This window comes from Hyperoodon ampullatus (genome assembly GCF_949752795.1).
Source record: "Hyperoodon ampullatus genome assembly, chromosome: 3".
NCBI classification, from domain to species: Eukaryota; Metazoa; Chordata; class Mammalia; order Artiodactyla; family Ziphiidae; genus Hyperoodon; species Hyperoodon ampullatus.
In genome coordinates, this window is record NC_136916.1 from 145,927,370 (window position 1) to 145,952,202 (window position 24,833).

General features: G+C 41.5%; 1 protein-coding gene across 1 annotated transcript; it reads right to left on the reverse strand.

Moving 5' to 3' along the window:
* Positions 1 to 132: 132 nt before the first annotated feature.
* On the reverse strand, positions 133 to 21,579 carry VTI1B (vesicle transport through interaction with t-SNAREs 1B). The gene is made up of 6 exons (XM_079700845.1): positions 21,375 to 21,579; positions 8,256 to 8,314; positions 5,885 to 6,076; positions 3,513 to 3,686; positions 1,869 to 1,930; positions 133 to 271 (listed from the first exon to the last, which is right to left on the reverse strand). The coding sequence occupies exons 1-6, from the start codon at positions 21,487 to 21,489 to the stop codon at positions 175 to 177; spliced, it is 699 nt and encodes a 232-aa protein (XP_079556971.1). The 5' UTR covers positions 21,490 to 21,579; the 3' UTR covers positions 133 to 174.
* Between the last annotated feature and the right edge of the window lie 3,254 nt (positions 21,580 to 24,833).

Below are 24,833 nucleotides of genomic sequence, written 5' to 3' on the forward strand. Positions count from 1 at the left end.
TACTGGTCTTATTGCTGTTCCTTCACATTTAAGTGGTTTTCCATCTTCCTCCCTCCTCCCACAGTCTGGCTACACAGTGCCTTCTTGAACTGTTAGCTCACAGCAACAGTAAGATTTTTCCATGTCTCTAACAAACACCATTCACAGAGTCACAGTCCATTCCCTGTAGGAGGTTCAATGCTTGCGAAAGAATCTGTAATAAACCAGGCCTCCCAGGATGGCTAGCTCCAGTAAGATGACAATGGAAAGTAGCAGCTTGTTGGTTGTCACTCTACAAGGAGAAGCAAAGTGGGATGTAGTCAGAAGTCTGGATAACCTTATTTCTTTCCATTCTTAATACTTAGGGGTTTGACCTGGGGCCAAGGCCAGATACTGTGAGGCAGACTGAATTTTTGATCACATAGCCACTTAGTATTACCAGCTAAAGAAACTTATAAATAATTACTACTATCTACCTCACAGAAATACTGAAAATTGGGGCAATAGATACCAAAGCATAACAATGTTTTTTCTAAAATGTCTTCAAATGGTAGTTAGTACTTCACTTTAAAAATAGTTTTTCTATGAGTGGCTAGTTCAAAAAATATTAAATATACATATGAAGAAGTACATCATTTCTGAAATCAGGTTGACTCATATTTCAAAACAGCAGAAATACAAACTCACTACCTAACCATCTAGAGCTGCACTGACTACATGCTACAGCTGTGAGCACACATTAGGAGAAGGGTTGGCGGCAGACACTCCAGTGCTAAGTCCAGCTCGGGTGGGGAGAGGGGTTCCTGCTTTAGGATAAGTAACTAACTAGAAGCTGAGTAGTGCCTTTCAATCTCTTGTGAACTTCTTGCCCTTTTTACTTTCTTCCTCTATGGGTATCTCTATAAAGGCAGTAAATTTTTTGAAGCTCCTATACTCTTAACACAAAAAATCTCATCACTCTAAACTGAATGTATTCCCCTATTCCACAAGGAATTTGCCACTGTTTAGGAAAATCTCACGCTCCTGCTCGTTTCATGACTCGGTTGTAGTTTGTTTCATGCATACCTACACCCACTTACCCCAAATTCAGCCTCAGTGGCAATACTTCCTCTGCCCCTGGTTTTGTTGCTGTCAGCACTTACCTCAATGTTTTTTTTTTCTTTTTTAAGTCAACTTCTACTAACAAGACAGAACTCCCAGATAAGGGGTTGACTCCCGTGAAGGGCAAGCAGAGCCAAAAGCAAGTATGAAGCAGTAGCAGTGAAAAGTTTTCTAATTAAGTTTTAACAGATTTATTTCCAGGAATATGAAGCTCTATTCCCATGTGCTGTCTTCTCTAAGGAAAGTTAAGCTGGGATTAAAAGTCCTTCCAGGGACTTCCCTGGTGGTGCAGTGGTTAAGAATCTGCCTTCAATGCAAGGCATGTGGGTTCGATCTCTGGTCGGGGAACTAAGATCCCACATGCTGCGGGGCAACTAAGCCTGCACGCTGAAACTACTGAGCCTGCGCACCACAACTAGAGAGAAGCCCACGCACTGCAACTACTGAGCACGTGCACGGTAACAAAAAAAAGATCCCGCATGCCGCAACAAAGATCCTGTGTGCTGCAACTAAGACCCAACGCAGCTAAATAAATAGATAGATAGATAGATAGATAAATAAATAAATAAATAATCCTTCCAGTGGACAAACTTTCCACTGCTCTAAATCAGAGCAGTATATATACTTTTAACAAAGGACTTTGTCCTGGGATATTTAACTATACGATATTTTTTATGTCTTCTGCTTTATCGGCACCTTTGCCAGTCACTGTTTAAAGCTTTGACATTCTTGGTTGAAAGATATTAGAATTAAGAGAAATTAATCTTGTGACTATTTTTAAAACTTACTTTCTGGACATTGAACGGAGAATCTTCCGACTTTTGCTCAAGTTTTCGCCTGTGTTTACCAGCTGAGAAGAGAAAATAGCAATTATTTTCCCCTTCTTTTGAAAGTACACACTGTAGAATTGAACATTCCTAAACTGACAGTGGGCATTAAGGGGTATATGTTGAAAAACTCCCAGAAATCAAATCAATTTAAATGATGGCCTCTGCATATAAGTAGAAGAAACTGGAAGGGCCAATATACTTTAGTCTCATCAAGTAGGCCTAGGAATTATTATATCCCAAGGTTGCTGTGGGGAGACTTCTGGGACTCGGCTAATCCTTCACCCTGACTACTCAAAACAAAGTCTTCAAGTGTACCTGCCAGTAACTGAAGTAACTGAGCAACTTAAGATTTGAATTTCATCAGCCAAACTCCAGAAGAGCCCCTTCAGTTAATGTTTGTTTTTGCAGGCTGGTGGACTACCATTTTTGGGATCTGGTTCTTTCTCCTTTTTTCTTTATCCCTTTAAGAGACACACTGAATTGTGAAAGGAATTAAATATTTTTTTAAAGCCTTTTTTTATTCCCTTTTGGTTGCCTGTTACTAATCTATATAGCTGGAGGATAGTTCAACAGATGCCACCTGCCATCTGTTCCTGTTCCCCAGTGGCCTTGTTAAGTTGATCTCTCAGCTCATTCCTCAGCTTTTAAGTTCAACTAATCCACCTGGTAAGTTCAAAAGTGAAAAAAACATACAATCTGTAAACAAATTGCCTTCTCTACAGCATACCTTGAATTCGGTACTTTATTGTGAATTTTCACTAAGGAGGGATGGGGGCATCATTTTGACTTAATTTTAAGAATGGAGAATTACAGCTACTGAGCTGGAAAAATAACTCAGTGTGGGGACTTGAGATGATTTTCTCATATATCTAAGTCTTGCCCACAGTATCTGTTTTTCAGTTTGGATCTGCCTCATGCTCTTAAGAATACAGCATTCCATTGGCAGGTTGTACTATTTTTAAATTCCTTTGCAGATGGTACAGAAAGGAAGGAATGAATTGTTTTCCAGAGCCTCTTAGAGTGTAGTGGATTAGACACCACAGTATAGTCATCATTTGGCCTGAGTATTTGTTTTCTTCTCACAGTGATCTCCCTTACCTTAGGTAACAGTAAAGAGTTAGAGCCCAGAATTGAACCTCTGTAAATTGTCAGTAGTACTATTTTATGACATGTGGAAAATAGCCTTGGCTCTAAATGACATGAAAGCATCATCTACTTAAAGAGATCTTAGCTTTCCTAAGAATAGCAGATGTTCTACTAGACATATGAGAAATGAAAATCTGATTCATAATACAGGACCTAGTAAAAGGATGGAGTGGCTACAATCTTATTTGACAATCTTCAATAAATGCAGAAACTGGATTTCTGCAGTCCACCCCCCTCGTCCCTCCCATGACTTCTAAATTTTAGAAGTAAAATTACTTCCAAGGGATATCTTTCAGCCAAGCAAACTACAGACAGAGAAAAGAGTAAGAACCTAAAAGGTCATACCCTGAATTTGGAACTGTGGTAGCTTCTGGCACCAGCAAGGCATCGGGGTGTAACGGGCCCACCCACCTACTTTCCCCACTCTTGCCCCTCTCCCCAGCCACTCAGACTTACTCTACTCTTGGTACGTTCCAACTGTTCACGTTGCTCCCCCAGCTCTTCTATGATTTCTGAGCCAATCTGGTCAGTCTCTGCAGCAATCCGATGAGAACGCTCAATACTCTGGGTGGCCCGGTTCAGGCTGTCAGTGCCTTGCAGAAGCAATGCCCTTTCAGACTGTAGCCGATTCTGACAGCAGTATGGAAGGGAAATGTTATACTTCTTCCATTATAAATGAAGTTATAAGAAGGAATATCGTGTGCAATAATTTTCATTACTTTTAAGACAACCAAAGATGCTAACAAATCAAACTAAAAGAGAACCTGGGATTCAACCTAGGATCATAATACCTCCCAATTCACTGCTTCTTACACTTAAGTGAGGCAAGAAAAGGATTAAACACATCAGAGCATTTTCCCTGTGCTCCTGATGAATCTGAACTGGTTCATGTGCTTTCTGGACTAGCAACTTCTGAGGGGCAATGGCCCTGATGTGGGGTGCAGTAGCTTCCCCAAAATGCATACAGCCTGTAATTTTGAGAGTGCAAACCAACTAAACTCTACAGCCCTAGAAATAGTTTAATTCACTGAAAATGCCCACTGATTGGTATTGAGGATTGAGGGACCATGAATAAGCTATTTGTTTTCAGCACATATAGAACTCATTTAAAAGTGTGAGACACTACCACATTCTGGGAAAAAAGTGGCTACACTCCTGGTAAGCCTCCAAAAGAATTTCACCTTAGGCCAAACACAGAAAACAAAAACTGAAGTTGTTGCACTGGTGATTTGCTTTCAGGGAAGGTAGTATCTGGAGCCAAGAAAGCTGCCCTAATTTCCCAAGCACCCTATTTCTAAATCTCCACCAAAGTTTTATTCCACCTATAATCCTAAGCACAGAAGGCATAAGGACAGAAGTAGCCTTTGTCAGGCCAGAAATAACCACTGACAGAAATGGATGCAGCTCTAAGTTCTCAGCTATTCAAAGCACGCATGCACACACACTCAAAAAGGGCTGGTTCACAAAGTCTATTACTGAGCAGGTGACTATTAGCACTAGACCCCACCACCAAGAAGGCGAAAGATGCATTCCCAGATCAGAAGCAACAAGAAGGCTTTTCAGTTCATATATGGCATATGAGCAAGTGGATGAGGAAACCACTGAATGAGGCTGAAATAAACCCCAGTTACATTGGCTTAAAAGCAGCAGGAAAAAGGGTTTTTAAAAATAAAAGATGGGGATTTTCATCTGATTAGGCTTAAGAAAGAGCAGGAAGAGACAGTAAGGTCACACAAATCAACCCCAGATTCGGAACAATAATTCTACTGGAGGTGGTTTGTATATCTAAATAGTTTCTGAAACTAATAATTTTAAAGCAAAATTATTATTTGGAATTATCTCCGCCCTTTTTGTTTTCAGGGCTTTTTGGGTCACAAATGACCAAAGTCACTATACACCTTTCATCTCACTTTAACAAGCTCTACTTGCCAGCCTTTTCTCACCCTCCTTTCATAAGTGAATTTTGAAAAGTTAACATTCTCAAATACTCTAGTTTTGACATCAGGAATGTCAGGCTAGTATCATTTGAATATCTCTTAAACTATATTCAGGATGTATCATGAAATAGGATTTGTTTCAAATTGTGCCATTAGCCTTTCTACATCCATGCAGTCTGCACTTGTGGGCCCCCGTTCACTTCTCTCCCACATTACTGGTCAGGCCATTTCTACTTTGTGCTGTGGAATATAATCCCAAATGTAACACATAAAATTTAATCTTTGTGAAGTTTTATTCCTTTAACTATGTTCCCTAGACAGTTTGAGAATACAGGTTTTCGGCTTAGTCAGTCTAATTTTATAAATGAGAATACTGGAGGCTAGAGAGTCAGTCTGGCTCACTTTCTATCACAACAAAGTAAGGTGTTAGCCTGCTTTTTGAGAAGCAGCCTGCTTTCTCTACTGTATCTGGGCTGTTGGGCCATCTTGATATAAATGTAAGGGAAAGCATGGGTTAATTTTGTAACAATACTCTGATAAATTAAAAGCCTAACTGAACTTCGGGGGCATATGTGAGAAAGAAACTGGATCAATGAGTCAGACTAGAGTCCAGATGTAATATGAATAGGTAACACTTGTATATCACCACTACACACCAAGCACTGTTTTATACAAAAAGGATACAAAGAAATCTAAACAAGCAAATTGTTTGGAATGATCTGCATTAAATTCAGTAGAGGCGGGCACCCAAGGAGAGAAGGGGAATTGGATGCAAGAAAGAGGATAAGGTGGAAAAAAAGTCAAGTATGCACTGGTAACATGAACTGTACTCCACAATATGGTTAATCGTTGTACCACAGACCAGTAAGGGAAAAGACAGCTGACGCTTACCATGTGCTCATTCTCTACAGCGTATGTGCCATATTTCATGTCTCCTCGACCCCCAGTAGTGGCTGTCAAAGGTGTGCTTCTCACTTCCCGATGGAGTTTGGCAAGGTCCTTCCGGTAGGTTCGAAGCTTAGACATCATAGGGTTACGAAAAGATAGGGGGGCATAACGTAGTTCCTCTTCCATCTCTGCCAGCTAGGAAGGCAGAAAGTAGTGAGTAGATGGCCTGCTTCTGTTCTCTCTCATACGGGTAATATGTCTAGTTTGGACTAATCAAACCACAGACCACCGTAAATAAATACTCAACCATGTGGTCCAGGAGGGCAGGAACCACATGTGACATGTTCACTTCATTACTCTTAGTGCCTGGCACAGTGCCTAGCAGGCATAGAACAGGCCTTCAAAAAGTATGTGATGAATGAGTGAGAAAACTAATAAGTACCTTATAGCTTATTAAACATTTTTTACATGCATTCTCTCATTTAATCCTCACAACAGATCAATAAGGTAGGAAATCCTACTTCTACTTCATATATAAGACTTGATGAAACCTGCTCAAGATTACATAACAAGAGAAGTCAGGATTCAAAAATCTTCAAATTCTCTTTTCAGTATACCAGGTTCTTAGCCTGTTATGGTTCAAGTGCTATCACGAAGCACTCTGAGATCTACTGTACTAAAAATGCTAGGGGTATGGCATCAAGGTGCTGTCCTTCCTCCTCCTCCTGAAAATCAACTGTTTGTCTCCATGTCAGAATAACCAGGGGTCCAAATCATTTCCATTTTTCTGGGATAAGTAAACTGTAACACCTAGACTCAATTTACATGAAGCCATAAGTTATTTTCATCTGCCTGGGATGGCCAGAGTAGGACTGGTTAATTTTTTTAAGTTCAGGGAAAGAAAGTATCTAAGCACCAAACAAATAAATTGGTATTAATTAAAAGGTTTTTGAAATGCTACCAAGATGTTAAGTGAAAAAGAAGACTGGCTCTGTAACAGGTATCATGGATATGCCCAGCTGTACACAGGTATTAGAAAAGTTTCTGGTACTCCTATTATGAAGGAGATAGTTTCCACAGTCTGGTAGGCTGATCCTTCTTAAAATAGATGCAGAATAGAGAAAAGGATGCAGATAAGCTTAACTTCTCAGAACTGCATTGAGATAAGGAAGTTGTTGTTCAATAAGCAATAAAGAAATTCTCTGGCTTAAAAAGAATTTTTCAGTCTACTCTGGGGTAGCAAATACTAGGGGCAACTATTTCTTCGGAGTACTACCAGGGACCTGGATTTCAGCTCCAGCCTCCTAAAAGGTTTTGCTGAAGCCAGAGCACAATGATACGGAGAACAGAGGACCCTTACTTCTAAACGATGAGAGCAAAACTTGCTTTTTTTGTTTGTTTGTTTGTTTTTTGTTGTTGTTAAAGAAAAGGCACAGATTAAGAGAGAAGCAGTTCTTAAACTGCTCAGCAACCTGGACCAACATCTGACAAGCTCTGGGTCCTGACTGGGAACTCATCCTGTCCATGCATGCCTTGCCCAAGGTACCAAATCCTTCTGTCTTTTAAAACAGAAGGGAATAGGGACTTCCCTGGTGGTCCACTGTGGTAAAGAATCTGTCTTCCAATGCAGGGGATGCAGGTTCGATCCCTGGTCAGGGAACTAAGATCCCACATGCTGTGGGGCAACTAAGCCCACGAGCTACAACTACTGAGCTCGCACGCCTCAACTAGAGAGCCCACGTGCCGCAAACTACAGAGCCCATGCGCCACAACTACAGAGCCCACTACTAGAGAGAGAAAAAACCCGCACACCACAAGAGAGAAGCCTGCCCACCGCAATGAAAGATCCCACGTGCTGAAACTAAGACCCGGTGCAGCCCCAAAAATAAATAAATAAATTTAATTAAATAAATAAAAAACAAAATAAAAACTATACTGGCATATATGCAAAATTCAACACTCTCCAAAAAAAAAAAAAAAAAAAAGCCCCCCAAAAACCAGAAGGGAACATGGCTAGAACCACTTCTGAGCTCCATTTTGTGTGACAGTTAAGTTTAACAAAGGAGAATAACTGATCTTAATCGCCAACTTTTAAAATGAGATTTTAAAAGACCAACCAGGTAGAAGTATGAGAATGTCCTTATTACAGCAGCAATGTATTATCAAAGACTCATTTCAGGAGCGTCTCCAAGCTTTACCCATTTGTGTTTGCCCCTCAACACCCAGCCCCATCAACTGGCCTCATTTGGTAAGAAACAATCAAAAGCAAGATCAATGGACAGGAACAGTTAATCTGTGATCAGGTCACAAGCATTACTTCTGGAAAAGACCAACAAACAGGAAGAAGATATAAGGACTTGTTCCTTGTTCTTACCGTTTCATTTGCTTCCTGTTGCTTTTCATCAAAATCTCTGATCAACTTCTTCTTCTCTTCTGGAAAAGACAGACAAGTTTTCAGTGCTCAGTCCTGCTTCCAAACATTCCTAGAGGCTATACCCTCTGCTTAGAATAAACTCCACATTCCTCTCCTGAGGGTACTACTACAGTACTTAATCACCCCTAAAAGACATTTAGAAACATAGGGGAACTAGTTATCACAGTAACTGAGGGGAAGGGAGAGGGACGGTATTACCAATGGCATTAAGTGTCCAGGGAACAAGAATATCTATGCTACGGACAGTCCTGCATAACAATGATCTGGCCCCAAAGACCAAGAGCATCCCTACTAGGAAAGACAACAGGTCTAAATCAATCATTGTCAGTCTTTTTTCACCCATCCTAACAGAGGAACCAGACACACTTTCATCAATAAGAATGTTTAACAATACTAGTTCTCTGAAATCTTTGTCCCCATTTTCACTCCCACTGTAAATCACATCTCTATATTAACCCTTATCCACTGCTGTTCTGCAAAACAAATTCAAAACCCACCTACTCTGGGCTTCCCTGGTGGCTCAGTGGTTGAGAGTCCGCCTGCCAATGCAGGGGACACGGGTTCGTGCCCCCGTCCGGGAAGATCCCACATGCCGCGAAGCGGCTGGGCCCGTGAGCCATGGCCACTGAGCCTGCACGTCCGGAGCCTGTGCTCCGCAACGGGAGAGGCCACAACAGTGAGAGGCCCGCGTACCGCAAAAAAAAAAAAAAAAAAGCTCAATGTGATTTCTAAATACAAGCCAGCACTTCCATCAACTGAAGAAAGAGCAATCTTTTCCAATGCCAAGAAAACAGCTGAGTTGTGCTTACAAAGGGATGGCACGTGGGTACTCAACATGCTGTCCTAAGATTTTCTTGGATAATTCTGTTTACCCTGATTTTCATCTCACACCTTGACTTTAAAGCCAAATACCATATAAGATGTAACACAACTAATGCTTTATATGGATTTACATTTTGTTAATCACAACAGCATCTAGCATGTCAGCTGTCCACTGCTTTTCAACTGATCATAAATCATTTTGCTTGTGTATATTCTATATTCTCAACTTGAGATCAAGCTCCTTCTGAGTAGAGAAATTTACTTTTTCTTTTATACATCCCACAGCTTCTAGAACTCTAAACCTGGGAGGGTACTCCTTAGACACTGCTATTGCCTACAAGAGCAAACGACAATGCACCCTTTACTAAGCTGCCTTCATTGTCATGTGACATTCCCTAAATAGGTACTCCAGCTAAACTATTTCTCACTACACACCACTCACAAAAACCACGGTTTTTTGTTTAAAAAAAAAAAATAGGAGAAAGTTCAGCCCTGGCAAATGGCCTACATCTTGACTAACCATGATGTAACTGAAATAAGTGCCAAAGCAGCTGTTATTATCCTTGAGTAGTCTGTGTTTTCAGCTATCAGCAGTGAAATAATATCTGCAATCAAGAATGGCTACTTCCATGGAGAGCTATCATATTATTTTGTAACAAGCATTCACTAAAGTGTTGAGTGTCGTCACTCCTCTGAATAGGCACATCTCCAAACTCAAGCACACTCACTTCTGATCCAAGATGACAGTATTCTCTAAGTGCATTCCCATCCTAGATTTTTCTACATCTCTATGTCATAAATTCTCCTCCTTTATTCTTTCTTTGTTAAAAGACATGAAAATCTGCATTCCTAAGAGGCAAATTCTAGAATGACTCAAAGAAAGTAGCTACATAAATAAGAGTGGGGGCGGGGGGAAGGAGGCAGCACACAGATCCTTTCACTAACTTCCCTGCATGATTCTGTTACTCCCAGTCTTTTTGGAATACTCTGCTCTCTACCTGACTTCGTAAGGCGTGCATCTACTAGGAGCGCTCTACAACTTATAGACTTTTAAAGGTTCAAGAGATTAAACCCCTCCCAACTGAGAGGTATCAATAGCTGTTCCTTTATGCTTTAGACTCAGAATCATGAAATCAATGCACATTAGAGCTGAGATGGACCTCAGAGATCGTCTAGTCTAACCTTCTCATTGAGCAGTTGAGGAAATTAGAGCCTGCAGAAACTGTCTTCCCCAAGGCCACAGGAGGAGTAGATGTGTAGCAACACTAGTTCCAGAGTGCAAGTCTCCTGACTCCCAACCCAGTGCTTCTGTACACTATAGCGTTGAGGGGCATTTTCGTGCTCCCAGGTATACAGGTATAATATGTTCAAACCTCTTAACCTCTTAATTTTTTACGGAGTTAGAATTAACACTACAATCAACTACAAAACAACAGGACTGATACTGGGTAGAACGGACACCAGAAACAAGAGTGAGCTACTCCAAATAACACTATCCCCTACCTCACATGCCTTCCCAAACCCTTCACCTGTGACTGACTCACTTGGAAGCTGAATGTTTGGTAAACTGGGTGGATGGCCGCACGATGCCCCGGACATGGAATAAAATGGAAACACCCAGCTCTGAAAGTGCTACAGGAAGCCTACCTCATGTTCGACCAAGGTGGCAGCCTCTCTTTCTTACAGGCTATTTGAATTGCCAGCCCAAGAATGACTAACCTTGGTCCATCAGAACTGTGGAAATAACTTCAGTTTCACCAGGATCTTTAAAATCTGTGATTAATGTTTTTGGCGCCCCATTGTGGCATTTCTAGGACCTACATCCTCTTTGTAGACCACATGGTTACCTGATCCTCTCTAAGCCTGTTTCCTCAACTATAAATAAGAAATATAACGGTACTGACCTCGTACAGTTGTCTGAAGGAGTTAAAAGAGACAATACACGTAACAAACACATAACAGATGCCAGGCATATTAAGGGTTCAATAAATAGTAACTACCACTGTTTTTTAAAGTAAATCCCTAGGTAGGAAAAACTAAGCAAAAACAAAATTCACCAAAGAATATGAAGAGTGTTGGAAAAATTAAAATTCTGCAGTTAGTGAGTAATTGTGTTTACCAACCTGCTACATATGGTCCTTCATAGTTATTATTTTTTCTGGTTTCTAAAATAATGGAGTCTCATGTATAGATACTAAGACTTAACTGAATTAAAATGAAAAACTTTCAATAATTTTATAATGTTCATTAAGACATGTGCCTTCAGGTGCTACAAAACTAAAACTAAAAATCATGACTATAGGTACTTACTCTATTAATTGGATAAGAATTTATAGCAGTCTGAGGTATTTGGAGAGACATCTTCATATGCTGCAAAGCTAAGACTAGAAATTATGGTTGTAGGTGCTTAATGTAATATTAAATGGATTAATAATTATCACATATGCTAATGGATTGTCACTGTCATACAAACTTCCTAAAGTAGGACACATTGTGTCTGTTATCCTATCCTTTTCTTAAATAGGTATATATATATATTGATTTTAAAAGTGGTGAAACTGTGGAAAACATGGCAGAATAGAAATCAAATCACACTGAGTTTTAATACCCTATCATATATTATTACTATTTTCTTCCCAACAATTCACAGTATTTATACAATCATTCAACAAATATTTATAGAGCACCTAGTATGTACTAGGCACTGTTCTAGGTGCTTAGGATACATAATTAACAAAACAGACAAAATATAGAGCTTATGATAGAAGAGGGAACACTTCCAAAGTTTTTTAAGAGGCCAGCACTATGCTGATACCAAAACCAGTGAAGAACACCACAAGAAAATTATAGGCCAATATCCCTGGTGAACACAGATGCAAAAATCCTCAACAAAATAATAGCAAAATGAATGGCATTTTCTATAGAAATAGAAAAAACAATCCAAAAATTTGTAGGTAACCACAAAAGACCCCAATTAGCCAAAGCAATCTTGAAAAAGAAGAACAAAGCTGGAGGCATCATGCTTTCTGATTTCAAACTACAGCTGACCCTTGAACAACAAGGGTTTGAATTGGGCAGGTCCACTTATACACAGATTTTTTTCAATAGTAAATACTACAGTACCACATAACCTGTGGTTGGCTGAATCTGCAGATAATGAGGAAACCTGGATAGGAGGGCGAACAAGTTACACTCAGATTTTCAGCTGCGCAGAGGGTTGGCACCCAGGGTCAACTGTATATTACAAAGCTATAGTAATGAAAACAGTATGGTAGGGCTTCCCTGGTGGCGCAGTGGTTGAGAGTCCGCCTGCCGATGCAGGGGATGCGGGTTCGTGCACCGGTCCGGGAGGATCCCACATGCCGCGGAGCGGCTGGGCCCGTGAGCCATGGCTGCTGAGCCTGCGCGTCCGGGGCCTGTGCTCCGCAACGGGAGAGGCCACAACAGTGAGAGGCCCGTGTACCGCAACAACAACAACAAAAAAAACAGTATGGTACTGGCATAAAAACAGATTCAAAGCTCAATGGAATGGAAAAGAGAGCCCAGAAGTAAGTCCACACATATATGGTCAATTCACTTAACAACAAAGGAGCCCAGAATATACAATGGGTAAATGTATTAGGAAAAACCCAGTCTTTCTCCCTCCTATCTTTCTCTCCTGTATAGGAAAAAACTTAGTCCTTCCTCCTGTTGTTTGTTTCCCGTGTGTCTCCTTTACTACTCACACAGAACACTTCACTTTTGGTCACCGAATGTACGCGTTTTTTTCCTCACAGCAATTTTTTCCCCGCAGCAATTCTCTGAGGTATCAGCTGGGTGTCCTGCAATTCGACTCAATTCTGACGCTATCTACCCAGGGACAGTATCATATTCCAGAGGTTCAGGGCTCAGTCCCACAAGACTGGCCCCACCACCACCTCAGATGCCAATTGCAAGTAGTAGGTCCTCAGGTTACCCACAACTTCTGTCCAATTTGGTTACAAACTGGAGGTTCCCATGACCCCCTCCTAGGATTCAATTAATATGGTAGAGAGGCTCACAAAACTCAGAGAAACACTTACTTAGGTTTACCAGTTTATTAAAGGATATGATAAAGGATACAGATGAAAAGCCAGATGAAGAGAGACACAGGGCAAGGTCTTGGAGGGTCTCTTTCCCTTCCTGTTCTGTCCCGCAGGACCTTCTGTCCCCGCAGGGTTGAGGTGCACCACCCTCCCAGTGTGGATACGTTCAACCACCTGGAAGCTCTCTGAGCCCTACACTACTGAAATTTTATGGAGGCTTCCTCACATAGACATGGTTAATTATTAATTCCATCTGAAGCCCCTTTCCCGTCTCCAGAGAAGTGTGGAGCAGGACTGAAAATCCAAGCTTCTAATCATGGGTTGGTCTTTCTGGTGACCAGCTCCCATCCAGAAGCCACCCAGGAGCCCACCCAGAGCAGCCTCACTGAATAAAAGATGCTCCCAGAAATTACAAGGGTTTTAGAAGCTCTGTGCCAGGAGAGAGAGAAATATTTGTTTCCTGTTCCCTCACAGAAAGGGACAGTCTCTTCAATAAATGGTGTTGGGAAACATTTGACAGTCACATGCAAAAGAATGAAACTGGGCCACTATCTTTACACTATATACAAAAATTAACTCAAAAAGGATTAAAGACTTGAATGTTGACAATGATATTTTGGATTTGGCACCAAAAGTAAAAGCAACAAAAGCAAAAATAAACGAGCAGGGCTACATCAAACTAAAAGCTTCTGAGAGATCCTAGGCAAAACATGCTCTGGCATAAATTATACCAATGTTTTCTTAGGTCAGTCTCCCAAGGCAATAGAAATAAAAACAAAAATAAACAAATGGAACCTAATCAAACTTACAAGCTTTTGCACAACAAAGGGAACCATAAACAAAACGAAAAGACAACCTACGGAATGGGAGAAAATACTTGCAAAGGATGCAACCAACAAAGGCTTAATTTCCAAAATATGCAAACAGCTCATACAATTCAACGACAAAAAAACAAACAACCCAATAAAAAATGGGCAGAAGACCTAAATAAACATTTCTCCAAAGAAGACATACACGGACGGCCAGTAGGCACATAAAAAGATGCTCAACATCACTAATAATTAGAGAAACGCAAATCAAAGCTACAATAAGGTAACACCTCACACCAGTCAGAATGGCCATCATTAAACAGTCTACAAATAACAAATGCTAGAGAGGGTTTGGAGAAAAGGGAACCCTCTTACACTGTTGGTGGGAATGTAAATTGGTGCAGCCACTATGGAAAACTGTATGGAAAAGAGTTGCCACATGATCCAGCAATCCTACTCCTGGGCATGTACCCACACAAAACTATAATTCAAAAAGATACATGCACCCCTATGTTCATAGCAGCACTACTCACAACAGCCAAGACATGGAAACAACCTAAATGTCCATGAACACATGAATGGATAAAGAAGATGTGGTGTGTGTGTGTGTGTGTGTGTATAAATATATATATATATATATATATATATAAAAAATATGGAATATTATCAGCCATTAAAAAGAATGAAATGCGGGACTTCCCTTGTGGCGCAGTGGTTAAGAATCCGCCTGCCAGTGCAGGGGACACGGGTTCAAGCCCTGGTCCGGGAAGATTCCCATATGCTGCAGAGCAACTAAGCCTGTGAGCCACAACTGCTGAAGCCCGGGTGCCTAGAGCCCATGCTCCGCAACAAGAGAAGCCACTGCAATGAGAAGCCCACGCACCGCAACGAAGAGTGGCCCCCACTCACAGCAACTAGAGAAAGCCTGCACGCAGCAACGAAGACCCAACGCAGCCAAAAATAAATAAATTTATATATAAAAAAAAGAATGAAATGCCATTTGCAGCAACATGGATGGACCTAGAGATTATCATACTAAATGAAGTCAGTCAGAAAGAGAAAGAGAAATACCATGTGATATCACTTATATGTGGAATCTAAAATACGATACAAATCAACATATCTACAAAACAAAAACAGGGGGATTTCCCTGGGGGCGCAGTGGTTAAGAATCCTCCTGCTAATGTAGGGGACACTGGTTCGAGCCCTGGTCCAGGAAGATCCCACATGCCACAGAGCAACTAAGCTCGTGCGCCACAACTACTGAGCCTGTGCTCTAGAGCCTGCGAGCCACAGCTACTGAAGCCCGTGCGCCTAGAGCCCATGCTCCACAACAAGAGAAGCCGCTGCAATGAGAAGCCCGCGCACCGCAACGAAGAGTAGCCCTAGCTCGCTGCAACTAGAGAAAGCCCGTGCACAGCAATGAAGACCCAATGCAGCCAAAAATAAATTAACTAAAAAACAAACAAAACAAAACAGGGACTTCCCTGGGGGTCCAATGGTTAAGATTCTGTGCTTCCACTGCAGGAGCAAGGATTAAGATCCCATATGCCGCGTGGTGCAGCCAAAAAAACCCCAAAACAAAACAAAAACCAAAAACAAAACCAAACAAAAACAGACTCACAGATATAGAGAACAGACTTGTGGTTGCCAAGGGAGAGGGGGTAGGGGAGAGAACAAATGGAAGTTTGGGATTAGCAGAGGCAAACTGTTATATATAGGATTATAAACAACAAGGTCCTACTGTATAGCACAGGGAACTATATTCAATATCCTGTGACAAACCATAATGGAAAAGAATAGGAAAAAGAATATATATATGTATAGCCGAGTCACTTTGCTGTACAGAAGAAATTAACACATTGTAAATCAACTACATTTAAAAAAAAAAAGGCAAAAAACACATACCAGAAAATACATTGCTTGAAAAAAAAAAAGCTTCTGGATAGCAAAAGGAAACTATCAACAAAATGAAAAAAATTTATTTACTGGGAGAATATATTTGTAAATTATATATCCGATAAGGGGCTAGTATCCACAATATATAAAGAACTCATACAACTGAATAGAAAAAACCCAAACAATCCAATTATAAAATGAGCAGAGGATCTGAATAAACATTTTTCCAAAGAAGACATACAATGGACAACGGGTACATGAAAAGATACTCGACTAATCATCAGGGAGATGCAAATCAAAGACACAATGAGATATCACCTCACACCTGTTAGGATGGCTATTATCAAAAAGACAAGAAATAACATGTGCTACAGAAATTCAAAGAAAGAGGTATCAGTATGGCTGATAGCAGTTTTAAATGCCTTCATGAAAAGGATCAAATTAAGCAGTTTAAACATTTAAAACTTCTTCCTGTTACTTAAGTAACAAGAAATAAACAAGAGGGGCTTCCCTGGTGGCGCAGTGGTTGAGAGCCCGCCTGCCGATGCAGGGGACACGGGTTCGTGCCCTGGTCCGGGAAGATCCCACATGCCGCGGAGCGGCTGGGCCCGTGAGCCATGGCCGTTGAGCCTGCGCGTCCAGAGCCTGTGCTCCGCAACGGGAGAGGCCACAACAGCGCGAGGCCCACATACCGCAAAAAAAAAAAAAAAAAAAAAAAAAAGAAATAAACAAGAATGCCAATACATGTTGGCTGTGTGATCCTTTTAATATCATATGAGAAGGCATCTATAAGAGTGAACTGATTATCCATTTAACTAACTTCTTCAGGGGTCATTTTTAGAATTAGATTTGCTTATGCTTCCCATTAACAAAAGAAGAATGATTCTCATCTAAATGTTAAAATTTTAAGCAGTGTTTTATGGACTGAGGCCAACATTTTCTTCTGGAGAAAGTAGTCTCTACAATTGGAATGTAATTAATAGAAAACCATGACTTGATTTTCAAATCATTAGTTTTGTACATAAGCATTCATTCAATGAGTACCTGTTGAACACATCTACAGAAGATTAAATTGGCAGGTCAGATTTCACCTGCAGATTTGCTCTGTTTGGTCCGTAAAGCATTTGAAAAATATCTGAGTTGGTAGCTCACAAATAAAAATCAAGAGGCTTCATGTATTAAAAAAAAAAAAGAAGAAAGAAAGAAATAACATGTGTTGATGAGCTTATGTCCTAGTTCAGTGGCCTTCAAACTTGACAGGCATCAGAAATCCCCCAGAGGGCTGTTAAAACAGGCTGTTAAAACAGCTAATGATTCAATAAGTCTCGGGTGGGAACCAAGAATGTGCATTTCTAACAAGTTTCCAGATGATGCTGATGCTGTTGGTTCAGGGATCATACTTTGAAAACCACTGTCCTAGTGAAAGGAAGACAAATAATATACTATAAACATCATAAATATGTAAAGTGTCTGGGCTTCCCTGGTGGCGCAGTGGTTCAGAATCCGCCTGCCAATGCAGGGGGCACGGGTTCCAGCCCTGGTCCGGGAAGATCCCACATGCTGCGGAGCAACTAAGCCCGTGCGCCACAACTACTGAGCCTGTGTGCCACAACTACTGAAGCCCACGGGCCTAGAGCCCATGCTCTGCAACAAGAGAAGCCCGCGTACCGCAACAGAGTAGACCCCACACACCGCAACTAGAGAAAAGCCCGCGCGCAGCAACGAAGACCCAACGCAGCCAAAAATAAATAAATTAATTTAAAAAAATATGTAGTGTCTAGTATGTTAGAAGATACGTGCTCTGTAAAAAAAAGGGAAAGTAGTGCAAGGTAAGGGTAGTTGTATACAGAGCTGGTATTCTTATGTTTTGTTTATTTATTTATTTATTTATTAAATTTATTTATTTATTTTTGTCTCTGTTGGATCTTCGTTTCTGTGCAAGGGCTTTCCCTAGTTGCAGCGAGCGGGGGCCACTCTTCATCGCAGTGCACGGGCCTCTCTTGTTGCGAAGCACAGGCTCCAGACGCGCAGGCTCAGTAGTTGTGGCTCACGGGCCCAGTCGCTCCGCGGCATATGGGATCTTCCCAGACCAGGGCTCGAACCCATGTCCCCTGCACTGGCAGGCAGATTCTCAACCACTGCACCACCAGGGAAGCCCTCTTATGTTTTATTTAAATAAAATATCCAATTTCCCATATGGCTAATCGCTGTTACTACTGTTAGGCAGCATTTTAAGGGCTTTACATATATTAGCTCGCTTCATCCTCAAAAAATCCCTATGAAGTAAATATAATGACTGATTACCATTTTGCAAGGGAAACTAATTATGTTAAAGTAAGTTGTTCAAGGTCACCAAGCTATTAAGAGGTGGATCTAGGATATGAACTCAGGCAGTCTGGCTCTAGAATCCTTGCTGTTAAATATTACAATACACTGCCTTTCAACTCATGTATCTTCTTCATCAATGTTATTTTTAATGGTAGGAGAAGAAATATCTGTCAGGCTAGAATGGACATACGTTCTCTATTCTATATAATCACTCTTGATGTTCTCATCCACAACCCAAACAAGCTTCTACTCTTACATTTCTTAAAGTTATCATTCACTCAACTGACCAAGTGAGAAAATGCAGACATTCTTGAATCTGTCTCCCTCACTCCTCATGTCCAATCAGTATGGTTAATTTCTGTCCAGAATCACCTCTTGGATGTGGGACTCTCTAGATTCCCATGTTACCTAGATGACTGCCACAAAGGCTCCTAACATGGTCCCTGGTATACAGATTCTTGTGCCTCTCTTTCATCCTCTACTCAGTCACCAGCATTCTCCTTCTAAAATTAAATCTAACCATATCAGTCAGCTATTTGAAATCCTTTACTGATTCTCCATGTCAAGTCTAGATGTCTTAATGTGACACTTAGGTCCCTTAACTGTCTGGCTGTGTCTTACTTTCCTCATCTATTACTATTCTCCCACACATACCTTTTTTTTTTTTAATGAAAGTGGCAGCCATTCTTTACTAAGAATCTTTTTTTTTTTACATCTTTATTGGAGTATAATTGCTTTACAATGTTGTGTTAGTTTCTGCTGTATAACAAAGTGAATCAGCTATATGTATACATATATCCCCATATCCCCTCCCTCTTGCATCTCCCTCCCACCCTCCCTATCCCACCCCTCTAGGTCCCACACATATCTTAAGCTCCAGTAATAGCTGTGAATATTTGATTTTTTTCTTCCTTTGTTGCCTCTTCCCATTTCCCCTCTCAGGCAGACTCCTGTTCAACCCGTGACACTCAGTTAGAAGTTCTCCTTTCTGTGAAGCTTCCCTCTTGCTCCCCCAAGCCCATGTTAAGTTTTTTTGTCATGGTCTCAAAACCATCTTAGGACTCATCACACACTTTGTTGTAAATTTGCTCCCATTTAAGGCAAGAACTCTTGGAACTTCTCAGGGCTCAGGACACTAACTGATACGTAATTCTCAATAAATGTTTATTGAAAAAACTGAATTCAACTACAGAGCATAAGCTAAATGCAAGTGATGTGTTATGTACATTATTCAGTGCTTCATAATTCATGGTGGAAAATAAAGCTTCATAGGTGGAAAGCCTACGAAGTAGTCTCAGGACTAGAAAAAAGAGGAATCAGAGGTGAGGCCTGGTGTGTTTGCTTAATTAAATTCAACTTATTCGACAAATATTTATTGAGAAGTATGAATAAAGTAGTGAATAAGAAGACTAAAAGTTGCTGAAATTCTTATAACCTGCGGATATGTGTATATATTCTATTTACTTACTCATTGAACAACTAAGCGTTACCAGCAACTCATGTTAGAGTATTTTGCACTTGGGTAGAAATTCACACCTTTTTGAGTGTCCTCTTTGCAGGAATTAGAAGTTTAGGTAGATGACAAAAGTGAATATAACTAACTCAGTTTTCTATTTTTCAAAACAGAATGTCCTTTTGCATTATTTAGCCTTACAGAAACAGACATTGCAAAATTTAACTCAACACGAGGCTGAAAAAATGGCCTATTTTTCAACCATGTAAATCAGATCCCATCACTCTCCTGTTCTATGTCCTTTAACTGCGAGCCACTACATTTAGAAAAAGATGCAAATCTTTCACCCTGGTCTACAAGGCCCCATGCAATCTGGCCCTGCCTACCTCTTTAAAGCCTCATCTACTACCACTAACTATCTCCCCTGCTCATTCCACCCCAAACACACTGGCTTTCTTGTTCTTCCTAGAACATACCAAGCTCATTTCTGCTTAAGGACATTTGCAGTACTATTCTGTCCTCCTGACACTCACTTCTCCCAGATTTTTGCGTGGCTTACTCCCTTACTTCAAGTCTCTGCTCAAATGCCACCTCCTCAAAGAGGCCTTTCACAGCCACCCAATTTAAAATTAGAGCTCCCCCGCCCCCATTCCTTGGCCCTGCTTTATTTTCCTGTATTGCCCCTAACACCACCTCTTAATATTTATATATTATCATCGACCCATTAGAACAGAGATTTGTAAGTCTTTTCACTGTAATGTGCAATATTACCAGCATCTAGGACAGTGCCTGGCACACAGCAGCCTCTCCCAGTAAATGATAAACAAAGGTATGAATTTCATTCTCACCAGAGTCATTCAATTCATATGACCATGGGTAACTCACAGAGCAAACACTCAAGCTTTGACACTTAAGTAAAAGCAATAAAAGTCTCATCTGCCTTGCCATCAAGATCTATTTGTCTTAAGGCAAAGAACTATAGCAGACCTTCCTATACAGATTCAACTGGAAAACTCTTAGCTCCTCCAAGCAAAGCTTGCAGCACTCTGAATTTTGAAATCAAGAGGCAAGAGACAGTCTAAGCAGAGAGTTCATAAGAGGACCACACCTGAAGACCACAATCCTGATTTTAAAGACCAATCCCCCTCAAGACTGGTTATTTACCAACCCCAAAAGTTATGATTCCCTTGGGTTCTTAACCCTTTTTGTGCTACAAATCCTTTGCCAGTCTGGTGAAAACTACGGACCCCTTTTGAGAATAACACTGTTAAATGTATAAAACAAAATACACAGCAGAAACTAACACAACAATGTAAAGCAATTATACTCCAATAAAGATGTTAAAAAAAAACCCCAGAGAGCTACAAAAGAAAACCCAATTCTACTCAAATACCGGATCGCAGACTTAGGTCTCCTATGCTCTTCTTGCCACAGCGAAAATGAAACGAGAAAAATCTGAAGGCTACAGGAGGATCAAGAGGGAGATGACACTCCGAGGTGCATCCCTGAGCACGCTAAGTGGCGGCAGGGAGATCCTGGGCGCCGGGACCCAGCCAGCCCTAGGGGGCGTGTCTGAGGATGAGAAGCGGAGAGAAGGGAGGGAGGGTCTGGGAAGGGGGTGGGAGCTCTTCTTCCCAGAGCTGGCAGAGCTGGGTGCCCCCCCATCAGCCTGCCCCCGCCTCACCTGTCCCAGCCGTCCCCAGGAGCCGCTCCGGCACCCCTCGTAGGTCTTCATGGAGGCCGCGGAAGATCTCATGCAGTTTCTCGAAATGCTCTGAGGAGGCGGCTGAGTTGGCCATGGCGCAGGCCGTTCTCGAGCACAGCGACAGCCGAGATTCCGGGCACGGGGCCCGTTCCTACTCCGCTGTCAGCCGCCCAGCCGCGCAGGCATCCCGGCGACCGCCGCCACCGCCGCTCAGGACGAGGCGCTTCTGGGGCCGCGGCGGGGTCCTCCCGAGCTGGAACGCCCACCCCCTGCATGACGTCACTGGCGGCGCGCCGGGCGCCAAGGCCTGACGGAAAGTCGGGCGGGCTGCGCTGCCCGGGCTACTCCTGAGGGAGCGGTGGCGCTCGGGCGCGAGTGGCAGTCTCGGAACCCCGGAATTAGCCAGTCCGGGGCTGGGAAGAGCGCCACGGAGGAAGGGACTGTGGGAACCCGCGGGCCCGGCGGCGCGGCCGCCTATCCCCCGGGCCCCGCCTTCCGGCGAGGGGCGGACGCTGCAGTGCATGCCGGAGGCTGTAGTTCGGCACGGAAGACGCTCAGACTCGGAAGTCAAGCATTGGTGGGGGCGGTAGTTCTGACGTCGCCGCGGCCGTCAGCGTGACGCTGACGCGCAATGGTTTGGTATCAGTAGGCGCCTGGTCGTTATCTTTTCGGTCATTGCACTGTTTGGCCACCCTGACTTCCTCAGTTCACATTCGGACTGTTAGCTTTCAGTTCTTGGAAGATAGCTGGGCCAGGTTCCTTCCTGCGCTCGAGCTTAAAGCACTTTTACTGGGGAGTCAAGTGATCAGAGTCACATTCTTTCAGAAGTGGTCCCCGGGCAGTGTGACCCCTAAAATATACGCTCAGCCTCTAGCGGCTGGGCACGCCGTGCAGTCGTTCACTCAGCAGGTGTTTCAATTTAAGCGTGGCCTTTGTGCCTGGATCTGGGCATGTGTTGAATAAAAGATTCACTCTGACCTTGGGTAATTTATGTATTATTTATATATGTAATATATGTGTGTATACATATGTATATATGTAATTTATGTGTATTATTTATATGTAGTGAGCAAGGTGGACCTGGCTTCATCAGGTCTCTTTCTCACTAAGTGTAATTTGTTAACAATTACGAAGTCTTTTCCTGCACTCCGTAGGTTTTCATGGTTTAGTGGACGAAAATTCCTATTTTCGCTGATGGTGTGCCTATGGAGCCCGTTCTGAAATGTTTGCTTGGCAGCCCAATACTTAAGACTGCCCACACGTATTAAAAGACATATGACTGTTCAGAGGGAAATGATTTGGTGATTTATATCTCCTGGACCCTTATTAGACTGAGTTCAAAGACCATTGATTCAACAAACTTTTGTTGAGCTGCTAATATTCATTGAGCATAGAGAGAGAGAGAAAAGTCAGGTTGTTAGTGGCAGTGTACTGTAGGTCCCATAGCATTGTGTTACAGAAGGGACAAGTACAAAAAGGAGAGGTAACAAATAGCCTGGGATGGAAAACGTGATCTTTGAATAGCATCATAAAAGATTAGTAGAAAATGGGTGAATGAATAATCAAATTATCACACAACCCAAGTTAATGGCGTTTGAATTGAGACTGTACTGTGGCTGACTCTGGGACAAATTATCCTCATGAACAAGAAATGATTGCATAACCATAGTAATAAAAAGTGCTTTCTTCTTTTGACCCTAATTAAGCTTTCATTTAATTGTTTTCTTCTGTTGACTCAAATTAAATGTTTAATTCTTACAGTTTTTATTCTGGTAAATAAAAACATGATAAATAATCAAATATTTTATTTGTCATTGACAGTTAATATAAATTAAGTAAAGTATTAACTCAGTTCTGCACTATTATCAAAAGTTTTCCAATTTTTCCATAAAATGACCATGTCTAAATATATAGCCTAATGGTCAAAACAAGTTCAACAAAAGATTATTTACAAATATGAGAAGACTGTGGTCCTATAACTCTTTTCTCCACCAAAGTGAACATGTAAGTTGTTAGTCCAAGAAAATCACAAACTCTATTAGAAGAATGTACTCCAAACAAGTGATGGAACAGTACCAATTTCTCAGCCTTCCTTTGGCAGCATTACTTTTGATAAACATTCTCCAAATAAATTGTAGAATTCTAGCAAATACAGTAGACATTTTAATCTTGTCAAGATAATGTAAAGAAATGCCCTGAAAGATATTTAAATTGACTATAATTACCAATATCAGTCCTTAAGATAATTTTGCTGAATAAATAATTGGGGTTTTTTTGTTTGTTTGTTGTTTTGTTTTTGTTTGGGTTTTTTTTTCTACCACATAGGTTGATTGGTGCTTAACATAGTGCCTTTCCCGTCTTACTTGAACTCAGGTGGTCACCCTCAATTCTTCTATTGCTGGATATTACTAACATATTTAGCTGTTGTGTGAGTGTGTGTGTGTTTTTTTTTAAAACCCTTTTCTAGTCCCTTCAGTGCCTTTGCATGCATTATCTTCCAGGATTCTTCTCTTTTTTGGACTTCTTCCCTGCCACCCATGTGCTTCTTGGTGGGTAGTTATCAGCATATACAGAGTTCATTTTCCATTGTATCAAAGACTGAATGACACAGGTCTGCTCCGTCTCTGATTATTTACCTGCACGGGGGTCCAGTTTAATACTGTTCCTTTGTGACTATTTTGAATACTCCCAGCTGCATAAATACACAAGAACACACACAAAGATATACTCAGGGACAATCACTAAATAGCCTTTCCCTTCTGGTTTTCTAAGAGAAACCAAGGCACAAAAAGGAGGCCTCCATGGATCTAGGGTCAGTAACTGAAGTCAGGTGGCCTACCTTCTCAAGCTGCTTCTTTCACTACCCTCTTGCTGATTTGAGAAACAGCAGGAAAATGAATGACAGTTTAAATTTGATTTTTATTTTTGCCTTTCCCCAAATTTCTGCCATCCTGTAAACTCCACCCACTTCTTAGAAAAGGAAGCTCTTTTGTGGTCTAGGCATGTGAAAGTGTTTTAGCAGCAGTGGCTTTAGGTTGTCAGAGATAAAGCCATGCCACAATCCAGATTCAGTGAAGTTTCCTGAAAGAATCCAGATGTTGGTGCCATGATGGTTTTCTTAAGAGGTGAGGGACAAACCCTGCTCTTGAGCCAAGCCACTGTGACTCCTGGAGTTTAGCTAAGGCTAAAGGATGGCCCCCTTGAAGGTTGTTTGGTTGGGAGGAACTACATTGTGGACAAAGAGAACAGAAACGAATCCAAAGTGCCAGAAATTAACCCCTGCCATAGCTTAGGTTCTCCTAGGTAGTAGGCTTCAGAAGGAAAATATGAGCTTGGAGGTCATATGAAGGTCTACTTATCCTATTATCTCTAGTAACTCTGGCAGTAACAGGAGCAAAATTAATCTGGACAAATGCAAGGAGTTAGATGAATCTGGCA

What these genes read in the sequence shown, in the direction of transcription:
- VTI1B (XM_079700845.1), bottom strand. Translation starts at nt 21,489, where the DNA reads ATGGCCAACTCAGCCGCCTCCTCAGAGCATTTCGAGAAACTGCATGAG. An exon ending in AACAGGAAGCAAATGAAACG is followed by an intron (nt 6,077 to 8,255) that starts GTAAGAACAAGG and finishes CTGCCTTCCTAG; the next exon opens with CTGGCAGAGATGGAAGAGGA. An exon ending in TGGAACGTACCAAGAGTAGA is followed by an intron (nt 1,931 to 3,512) that starts GTAAGTCTGAGT and finishes TTCTCTTCTCAG; the next exon opens with CTGGTAAACACAGGCGAAAA.